Below are 10622 nucleotides of genomic sequence, written 5' to 3'. Positions count from 1 at the left end.
CAACGTCTTGGGACTTCTTTTTTTCCATATTTCTGGAGGGATCAGGGTGACATGTGAAAGTGGAAAGAACATTTAATTTAATCTGATGGGAAAGAACACAACAGATGACAATTGATTTTACTGCACTTGTTTGATTTCTAATGACACTTTGCACATAGCTCATGCCTGGAAACAATGGAGACACCTGTACTGAGACCAGGCCGTGTTCCTCCCAGTGACTCAGCAGACTCAAACAGCACTGTTTCCTGCTGACAGCTTGGACCATTCCTTACTTCGACCCCCTCACCCCTGAGGTGAGGAGAGCAAAAATTAGCAAGTATGTGCAGATGCAGGTCAACCAGTGAGAAAAAGTTTCGTTTTAGATTCAGGAGTTTAGTTTGAACGAAGTACAAGTGCTGTTGAGTGACAGAAGTGAGGTGTAAGGAAGTGTTGCACTTATTAGAAGTACATTTAGCAAACACTCTTATCCAGAGCGACTTACAGTAAGTACAGGGACATTCCCCCGAGGCAAGTAGGGTGAAGTGCCTTGTGTCCAAGGACACAACGTCAGTTGATGAATAATGTTTTCTGTTCCAGGTGTCTCATTAAAAAAGTATGAATTAAAACGTCATGTTTTGATGAGCCTGTTTCTCTGCAGTGACTTTCAGGTTGCAATGTTCAGTCAGTCAATGTCCCTGCTTCAAGGAGGTGGTGTCGGCGCCAACCCGTCCAGATTCCCATGACACTGGGACGATCATAAAAGTAGAACACAAGGTTTTCAGACAATGAGGAAGCATAACAGATCTCCCGGGTTCTATAGTTACGATTCTTGCCAGTAACATTCAGTCTGTAGGGGGTGGGTGGGGGTGGGGGGGTGTACATTCTCTGTTTTCTGGAGCAAAACGTCCCAGGTGGAAACTCTTCTCATATTCTAAACGTTCTCTTGATAGGACATTAGGACATTGAGTAACGGCTACTTTTGTAATCTTCTTGTGTGACCTTGAGGTGTGCCAACCTTCAGTAGGAGACGGGTTAGTCTGGCTTTGAAACAATACGCTATTTAGTCACTGACTGAACTGTTCTAATTTTCAGTCACAAAGACAAAAAGAAAACGAATAAAAAACAACCTTCGAAAACGTCTTTAATAGGCCTACCCACTAATTTGACCACGTAACACCCACAAGCTTGACAGTGGAAATATCAGGAATTCCTTTTTCGGCACTGAAAACGAATCCACCTTCCCTACCGCAGTTTTAAAAAACTGACAATATGTTTTGATCTCAAGTGATTTTAGATTGAGTGATATTACTGTAAACGTCATGTGAGACAAGCACTAGAATCCATTATTTATTTATTTATTGTCATTATGTCATGGAACATTGACATTTTTATACTCAAACATATACTCCAGATATTGTGACCAAAAGTGATAAAGTGGCACCATTCATTTCAAGGAGTAAATCAGACATGCAATCACTTTAACATAACCTTGCGGTTCATCATCATTAGCACTGTAGTCACTTTAACACCATGCGCTTCATCAGCACTTCTCATGTATTTCCACCAAGGGAGGTGGCTCCACTAGGCCAGAACAGAAGAGGTAGATTCACCCAGAAGGAAGTCCATTGAAAAACCCAACTTAACACAGCTAACAGAAAACAGTTTCAGTGCAAATTGCAAATACGGTGAAGGTAACTGGCGCTCAGACGAAGGGCAGCTAAGCTGCAGCACCAGGTAGGTGCTAGCCCTCACCTAGGGGTGAGATGGGGGTGGTGGTATTGCACGACACTTTAGCGCTCCTTGAGAGACAGAGAGGCGGGGCAGAGAGAAGAGAGAGAGACAGACTCTTCCCTATCACCTCAGCAGCAAGGCCAAAAGGGACATGAGCCCCAGAGCGTAGCTGCTTCCAGAGGTGCTGCCGGCGCCTGAGGCAGCTTGCGTGGTCACCACCCTGCCGTTGGACGGCTGGACGCCCCTGTAGGTGTTGACCATCAGGATGGAGGAGTTGGTGTCGATGTGGACTGTCGAGTAGAATTGGTTGATCTAGAGAAAGAGGAGTCCATCAAGCCTTGTGCATTAAAATGTCTTAATAAAAAATACAAGTATATACATGAAGGATATGGATGAGGTGTGATTTTGAGATGTGAGGAACACTTACCAGGTCCTGGCTGATTTTGATTGTGTCTTTGAAAACGGTCCACACCACCGCTTCATTGCAGTTGGGGGTGGTCAGCGATCCTTTGTAGCGGTAGTACTTGGTACGGTCCACACCCGTCAGCAGATCGTCCAGAGAAATGCCACTGGTGATGCTTGCATTGGTCCCTAGAGACGCAGGAAACCAAAACAACTTTAAAACACGTTTGTTTGTTTTGTTATTATAATTTAAAAAAATGTGCCGATAGTGGACTTGCAAACCGTTTTGGGTGATGATGGTCAGGTAGGAGGTCAATGTTTTCCAGCTTGCTGGTGTACCAGTTCCATTGCCGGAGGCTGCCTGTTGAGAGTGTAAATATTATAGCCCTCTTTCATTCAGAATAACAAGAAATATATCTGGTTATCTTACTGCCAAATGTTCAGGACAAACTGGGTCCGCCTACTGACAGTATAATAATCATGTCTGGAGCTGTATGTCTGTCCAGAACTGACTCACCTCAATGAAGAAGCCCAGAGCAGCAAGGCCTGACGGGTCTTTGACTGCCAGGGTCGTGTTTCTATTCAGAGAAGACTTGATGTTTACAACATGGAGCTGGAAAAGAATAAAGCAGAGAATGAAAGAAAATAGTGATTCTATTCAAAGTCTTCAGAGAACTTCACTCAGAAGTCGTTACGAACGTTGTTACATTGAATAAGTGTCTGAGCTCAGACCCTCGTCTCTACACGTCTAAAAAACAGAATTACTGGAGGAAGACAGGGTCCATCTTATCAGAGGTAGAATATCATCCACGTCATTTAAAATGTAAAAAGTCTACTGTAGATGAATAAAACAAAACATGCATGTAGCTGACTCTTCAGTCTCGTTATTGGCGACAGGAAACGCCTCTCACCTCCATGGGGAAAGCTTTCCCATCCACGGTGTGTTCGGACCCTGGGGACGAGCTGCCGTTGCCCCAGTGCAGGTGGAACTGCAGGCTGTCGTAGGCTTCGGTCAGGCCTCCCCCAGACACCTGAACGCCGTTCGCCAGATCCACCTGCACTGTAGGGTGTAGAGGTGAGGTTAGGGTGGGGGGACAGCATGGTTCAAAGAAGAAGGATAAGTGGAGGAAAGATTTAAATATACTTTTTAAAATAGAAGATCAAAACTCATTGTTTGATGTTGCACTGAAGATCATACATTTTTTTTCCTGCACTGTACTATGTGATATTGTAGTTGTTTATTGCTTGTTTTGAATACTTCTTAGAGCGAATGTTTCTCTCTCTCTCTACCCCTCTCTCTCTCTATCTCTCTGTTTCTCTTTATCTCTCTCTACCCCTCTCTCTCTCCATCTCTCACCATCCTGATGCAGTGTGATCGACCACAGTACAAATCCAGAGTGCAACAATGCTTCAGGCACAGCTGAGCACTGTGGAACTGGATTCTGTTTTGGGCACATGGAGGCGTGTTGTACCTCACCCCTTACAGCTACTGACCACAGTCACACCCAGTGAACTTGCTATTTCTTTGTATTTATTATACTCTTGATCTTTGGTATTGAATATGATTAATGAATTGATTTTTCCTATCATATTTTATTAATGTACAGCATTGATACTTGCTCTGCTATATCCTATTTGTATTGTATTGGATGTTTTGAATTTTATTTGAAGAGTAGTAGCAGATGTATGTCTTGAGAGGCAGATAATAGTTAAATAATAGATAGGTAGTTATAGCCTATTGTAGGGAAATCACCATGATAGTCCTACCCAGCTGTTATTGTGTTTTAGCACATTTGTGTTAGCAATGCATTCGTCTAGAAACGGACGGTTTGATCCTCGTTTTCCCTGTTCTCGTCTGTGTATTGTATTATCATCTTGTATTATCATCTACCTTGTATTATCTTGTCTCATCTTTGTCGTATGTAATATAACATTATAAAGTTACATTGGTAATTATAATGCTCTTATTTGTCTCATTGGCACTTGTCTGAATAAATAAGGGTTAAACAAATAAACCTTAAATTGAAAGTAGACAGTGGTTAGAAAACGATGTCTGTTTTAACCATGTGGAAGAGCGGTCTCACCCGTTTTGCCCTTGTTCTTTATAAGCGTCATGGAGGATTTGTCTCCAAATTTGGTGAAGGTGAAGGAAGTCAGTTTGAAGTCACCCTTTGCCGACGCGGAGACAATGTCAATTGGGGACTGACTGGATCCATTGCAACCAGTGGCAATGGTGGGCCAAGTGGTGTAACCTGAAAGTTAAAAATAATAATCTGTTAGGCCTACACAAAGACATCACTATAACGGAAAAAAATCATCTTGTAGGCTATAATTTGAAACGAAACCATTTATTTTACAATAATTAGAGTTGGTTACTTACTACAGTTTGAATCATGATAACACCAAGCTGCGGACATGAAAAATGTATTTATTAAATCTATAGGCTATAGGCTTTCAACTGAACCAATGCACAAGTAACAAAACGTTAAAATCATGACAAAAATGCATAGAAAGTAACATAGCCAACCAATAGTGCATCTCAAAAGTACAGCAGACAATCTAGATGGAAACACCAGTACATTGAAACACCTACCGACAGAGCTGCCATCACCGTACACAGTGGGTAGCAAGGTGGATGCGATTAAAACGACAATAATTTTACAAGAATCCATCTGAAAAGGTATTTGACACAGGAAATAAATATGTATGACTTGGTGGAGGTAAGTGTCAAAAGCATCGCGACAAGGTACACTAATGCACCGTCAAATAGTTCATTAAATTCAATATGCTATAACAAACTCAATACCAAATACAATTAGGCCTAAGTAAAACTTAAATTTAAATTGACCATAAATTATTCCGCATACTTTAAGTAAAACATTTGAATCGATAAACAGCTTTTACTGTATACTCATATTAAGCAAAATACACTAAAATAAAATACAAATAAATCCACCGCAGAAGCATAAACTTCCCTATCCGCGTGTCCAGTCCTCAGTACCTTACCTCTGCAGCGCACCTGTTCTCTATAGCACATCTGCTCTTCAAGAGTCCAATTTATTAGCAGGCACATCTTTCAAGACATCGTAACACGCCTCTTTGTGGAGTGATCGCCAGTGCCGCTCCCCCCCCCCCCCCCCCCGTTGAAACATTGCAACAGAGTGCAATCTGGAGGTGATGAGACAAGGTGATGTGAGGCTAGCTGAAGTGTCGTGGTGTGAAATTGCTCTGGTTTATGTTATTCGTAATTAATCAATAACACAATTTCCACAACACAATTTTAACACAAAATCAATTTCCAACACAGTATTACAAAGGAGTAGGCTATGTGTGTGTGTGTATGTGGGGGGAGGGGGGGGGGGGTACAGGACGTACAGGACCTCATAAAGGTGTGATGGTCAGGTGTCCCAAAACTGTTGTCCATATAGCGTAGCACATTTATATTTTTATATCAATATATTGGGGAGGACATTTTGACCAGATTTGAATATTGGGGGGGATGTGTATTATTATATATGTATATTATATTATTACAATATGTATTATGATTACGGCCTTGCAGTTTTGCATATTTCAGGCTGTGCGACATTCCACTGCTGTGGTAATGTGGTTAAACGATGTGTTACATTAACTACAGGGACATTCTCCCCGAGGCAAGTAGGGTGAAGTGCCTTTCCCAAGGACACAACGTCATTTGCACAGCCGGGGAATCGAACTGGCAACCTTCAGATTACTAGCCCGCTTCCCTAACCGCTCAGCCACCTGACTCCCTGTTATTTTTTAAATATGCCTGATGTATCATTTACATTACATGTAGTCATTTAGCAGACGCTCTTATCCAGAGCGACTTACAGGAAGTACAGGTTCCCCCGAGGCAAGTAGGGTGAAGTGCCTTGCCCAAAGTGAAACTGGTCTGTTTATCTGTCTGTTTGACTGGCTGGGTGTGAGTGACCTACCTAACAGGCAGCATTTTTGTTCTCATAGTTGATTGTTTGAAGTAAAATAAGCTGTCAGGCAGCATGCCTATCCCTTATCAGATGTAGTGAGATATTCTGGATTGCAGCCTCACACAGACATTATCCCCAACCTCACTATTGTACAGTTGGCAGAGGGCTCCTGTGAAGATTCCTAATCGCAAAGTCATCATCAGTTACATGACTAGGCCTTTTTGTAGATGCTTAGATCTCTGTGATGTGATATGCTAATCCTGGTCTGTGTCATATTAATTTGTAAACTCTTTCTGTAATATTATTTTTCTAAAAGAGTTAGATGGAGTTTATCTTTATTGTACTCTCAGTGGAACCGACCCGATGGCCACACAGAAATGGAGAAGCCTTTCAGCTCCTCACTGACTGCCCATTGGAAGCCTCACGTACTGCTTGCACCTGTGACTGAGATTTGCATAGATATTTGAGGTATTTCAAAGGAATTCTCAGTTGATAGATCTGGCCATCAAGGACATCTGCTTCTGTCTAGCACAGGAGTGTTCAGTTTTTTTGGCACAAGAGCTACTAATACAAAAATGTAACATGTTGCAAGCTACTTTTTTTCCTCAACAATTATATTGCTTAACAGTCCATCCTGGCTGTTAAAGGTTCATTCTCATGATGTGCTGCTGGAATCTTTCTGGTCAACAAGGTTCCGAAAGTTAGGGCCAGAGTGACGTAATTTAAACTAATTTTGGAGACTGATGATTTCCATTTCCAAGGCATCAACATTCAGGCTGAACACCTCACCAATTTCTTCAGACATGTCAGATATTGAAGGGAAGCAACACATGGCTCCGGTATTTAGGGCTGTCCCCACTCAGTCAACTAGTCGATTTTCTGGTCGATATGCTCTTGGTTGACTAAGATTTTTTTAGTCTAGCTGCCGTATGGCAGTGTGAGATCTGATTCCCGCTTGTGTCATCATTGCTGAATTAACGAAATGTTCTACAGAAATTGTCAATTCTATTATTTAAGACAAATAAAGCAACTCTAAAAATATTTAATTTAAAAGAAAAGGTGTTACTGTTTTCCCTTTCGTTAATCTGCGCTTTGTTTTGGTTTGGTATTTTGCACATGGCACGAGCACAATTGGCTGCCGAACTACAAACTCTGCCATAGCCTACTTTGTCGGTGTTATTAGTCAAAATGGCAAAGAAATCTGTGGTATGGCAGCATTTCAATAAAGTACATTTACAAAGTACTGGGTGACTCGAAAAACGTTGAATGCAAACTCTGCCAACAACGGTTTATTTTTCATAGTTCGACGTCAAATATGATGTAGCCTACCACCTGAAAAACGTAAATTGGCCTAGGCCTACTTCGCTCATGCTAACGCGCTGGGTTGAAAAATGAATATGCCAATTATAAGAATCACATCCAAATCACATGACATTATCTTCTCCGGCCAAGACAACAAAATATTTCTCTGTTGCACCGTTCCCCACTCAGCTTCTACGCAAGTTCGCATGCTGCAAGTTTTCAGGCAGTGATTAGCGCGCTCTGATGATTTACATGTTAAACAAACAATCTTTTGACTTTGTAGTACATTGTAAGAGATACTAAATACCATCGGCATTCGGTTAAAACAGGACTGGTGATACAAGTCTTATTATTAGTAGGCCATCGGCTGAATCTGCAATGTCCAGCAGCCATTGAGTCAGATCGGGAAAATGTTTGTACGTTTTTTTTTTTGTGAAGAAAAAAAGTGTTTCAAATTTCGATTAGTCGATTTTCAGACGTTTTAGTCGAGTCTTGGTCGACCAAAGAAAATCTTAGTCGGGGACAGCCCTACCGGTATTCTAAACTAATTTAACCTCTCTTCAAATTCCTGAGCCAGATGTTTTTAAAGGCAAAAATGTTAAGAATTCATCTTTGACAAAAACTCAATGCATGTGCACACAATGCATGTGTTTAGCAAGGCAGTTTAGTTTAACTGACATCCGTGGATCTGGACTCTGTGTACCTCAATAAAGAACCCCAGCACAGCAAAACCGTTAGACGTCTGTTTAGCTTCCTCCAGAGTCAGGTCACTCCTCTGCGACACCACGTGCATCTGGGAGGAGACATGAAGAAAGGCCAGCACCAGCTCATGAGGACCGTACTGAAACCAAGACACTCTGGTGGACGATGGTTAGTTACTCCCTCCTGTCTCCTGTGTTTCTTTCCTCCAACTGAGATGACATCCTGGGCTTTCGAACTATGTCACAAACGTAAATTACCTCAGGAACAGCCGTGTAATTATAGTTAGTTATAGGCGCAACTATTAACAAAAAAGACCCAAAAAGTTTAGGTGTCCGACATTAACCAATGTCCCAGATTACCCTAATTCACCTCATGTCATATCAAATGACAACTACTAAAAAAGACAAATGATTACATTGTTACAATGTTCAAACAGTCCTTCCTTGGATACTGTTGTCACCTCTTACACTGGTCCGAACAGTTCGTAAACAAACCATTCAGTTAAACGTAAAGTTTGACTGATTTGGAACAGGATTGATATATTTGGAATTAACCTTTTCATAATCCTGTTAAATTTGCCTGAAAACGCCTAAACAGCATACCCAAAGTAAATTGAAAGCTGTTCTTGAACCATTTGGAGTACATGCATGTAAATGATCTCTTTTGAAAGCTGACACTGAAGTTATTTCCCCTGTTGTCAGGACCCCTGTCAGTCCTACTGGTGTTGAGTAATAGAAGCTTGAACACAAGGAAAGTGAAAGTTTCTATTTCCGCCTAGATTTTGTTTTGAAAACAGAGGCCTGAAGAGGCCTAGAGGTGGTAGGTATTAGCTGGAAGACTAAATTGGACCACAGGTTGAAGCCTTATCCAATTCAAATCAAAAGTCAAACATAATACCACAATATATTCATATTTGACACATGTTTTTATAAGAGTACATCCAGGTGTTTTCTAAAAGGGCCTTTTGGAGACTCCAAAATGACCCTTTGTAACCAGGACGCACAGACCTAGTTGGCTTTAGAGGGCTGTCAACGGGGCATGGAAGCTCCTATTGGGTCAAACAAGGTGTCAATCAAAAGGGGAGGGTTCAACGGACATTTTGATGCTTTCATATTGTAAATACTCCGTTGCTAACCGGAGAAAAGAACACTTTTATGTGAACAAGTTGTTTCTTCCGTTGGCTAACTTGCATAATGAAACAAAGGATAATGGCTATTCATGAACGTAAAACATTGTATTTGGACGAATTACTTTACATGGTTAGATACTTTGAACCCTTCGGACTGTAAGCAGATCAAGTTTTGATGGCATGATTTGCACACCTGGACCTATTTGAACCACTTAGGGTGAGTACAACTTTTTTCTTTGGCATTGTTGAAGGAATGTTCACCGGAAAAAGACGTTGACTTTGCTTGCTATTGCGACTTGATCTTGAATTGGTTTATTTCAATGGAAGCACAAGAATCGTAGCTTTCCAATGATGTATAACATGTGTAGCGTCTAAAAAATATATTTGTTAGAATTTAGTGCGTCGTAACTGAGGGAGGGGGAGGCAGCATTTTTGTCACGCGGGCGAAACAGGAGCGTAAACAGGTTTAAACCCGATACATTTCATGAATGTCATATCTTCATGACACAGAAAGATAGTGCACCAGTCCAGATTCAGTTGGGTGCATTGCAAACAGACAGACTTATGTAGACAGACACAACCAGCTGGTTTTACTAAAAAACAACCTCTACTAATCCCTACTATTCTTTCTGTCTTTCCCGTTCTGTCTCTCCTTCCTCAAGGTCATTGATGTGTGAAAACATGCAGAGATGTTACATTTACATTACATTTAGTCATTTAGCAGACGCTCTTATCCAGAGCGACTTAAAGTAAGTAAAGGGACATTCCCCCCGAGGCAAGTAGGGTGAAGTGCCTTACCCAAGGACACAACGTCATTTGACACGGCCGGGAATCGAACTGGCAACCTTCTGATCACCAGCCCGATTCCCTAACTGCTCAGCCACCTGACTCCCTGGGTTAGGGTTAGATGTTGATGAGGAAGTGGAAGAGGGGAGAGTAAATGAGGCTGAACAGGGGCCCTGGGCGTTCACCAAGTTCTGCAATAAAGGACTGCATGGGACCTGGGGAATGTGTGGGTGATGCATCATTGTCATGATAGGGTGGAGCACACGCGTGTACAGATGAAGGATTATCCGACAACACGTGAAACGGAGCTGTGTGATTGATGACGACTTGCGATGCAACAGATTAAACAGTTACATTAGTAACAATTGGAACTTCGTCAATCTCAGAGACAAGTTGAACTACTAGGCTCTCCCTGTCTGACAGAAGTATTGTGACATTGTTGAAGACTGATAATGATGCTAGTCCTTGTGAAGGATCTACAGATTCCTATTGGAATGCCTCACTCTTAAATAATAAGCATACTCATTTCATCATTGATTTGACGTCATACATGATGGATGGTTGGATAACTCACCCCTTGGTTTCTTCCCCCTGTTCCTTTTGGCCCTTCACCCCAGCCTCACCCCAGCCTCTCCCCAGCCCCA

At 41.8% G+C, this 10622-nt stretch overlaps 1 protein-coding gene across 1 annotated transcript; it reads right to left on the bottom strand.

Annotated features, from left to right (window-relative positions):
- Positions 1–1320: 1320 nt before the first annotated feature.
- On the bottom strand, positions 1321–5163 carry ca15b (carbonic anhydrase XVb). The gene is made up of 9 exons (XM_062475310.1): positions 5119–5163; positions 4706–4784; positions 4493–4519; positions 4197–4364; positions 3024–3172; positions 2630–2725; positions 2395–2473; positions 2138–2301; positions 1321–2022 (listed from the first exon to the last, which is right to left on the bottom strand). The coding sequence occupies exons 2-9, from the start codon at positions 4782–4784 to the stop codon at positions 1834–1836; spliced, it is 951 nt and encodes a 316-aa protein (XP_062331294.1). The 5' UTR covers positions 5119–5163; the 3' UTR covers positions 1321–1833.
- Positions 5164–10622: the final 5459 nt, after the last annotated feature.

This window comes from Osmerus eperlanus, chromosome 12, assembly GCF_963692335.1.
Source record: "Osmerus eperlanus chromosome 12, fOsmEpe2.1, whole genome shotgun sequence".
NCBI classification, from domain to species: domain Eukaryota; kingdom Metazoa; phylum Chordata; class Actinopteri; order Osmeriformes; family Osmeridae; genus Osmerus; species Osmerus eperlanus.
The sequence above is the reverse complement of the archived record's forward strand: the minus strand, read 5'-3'. Positions and strand labels throughout refer to the sequence as shown.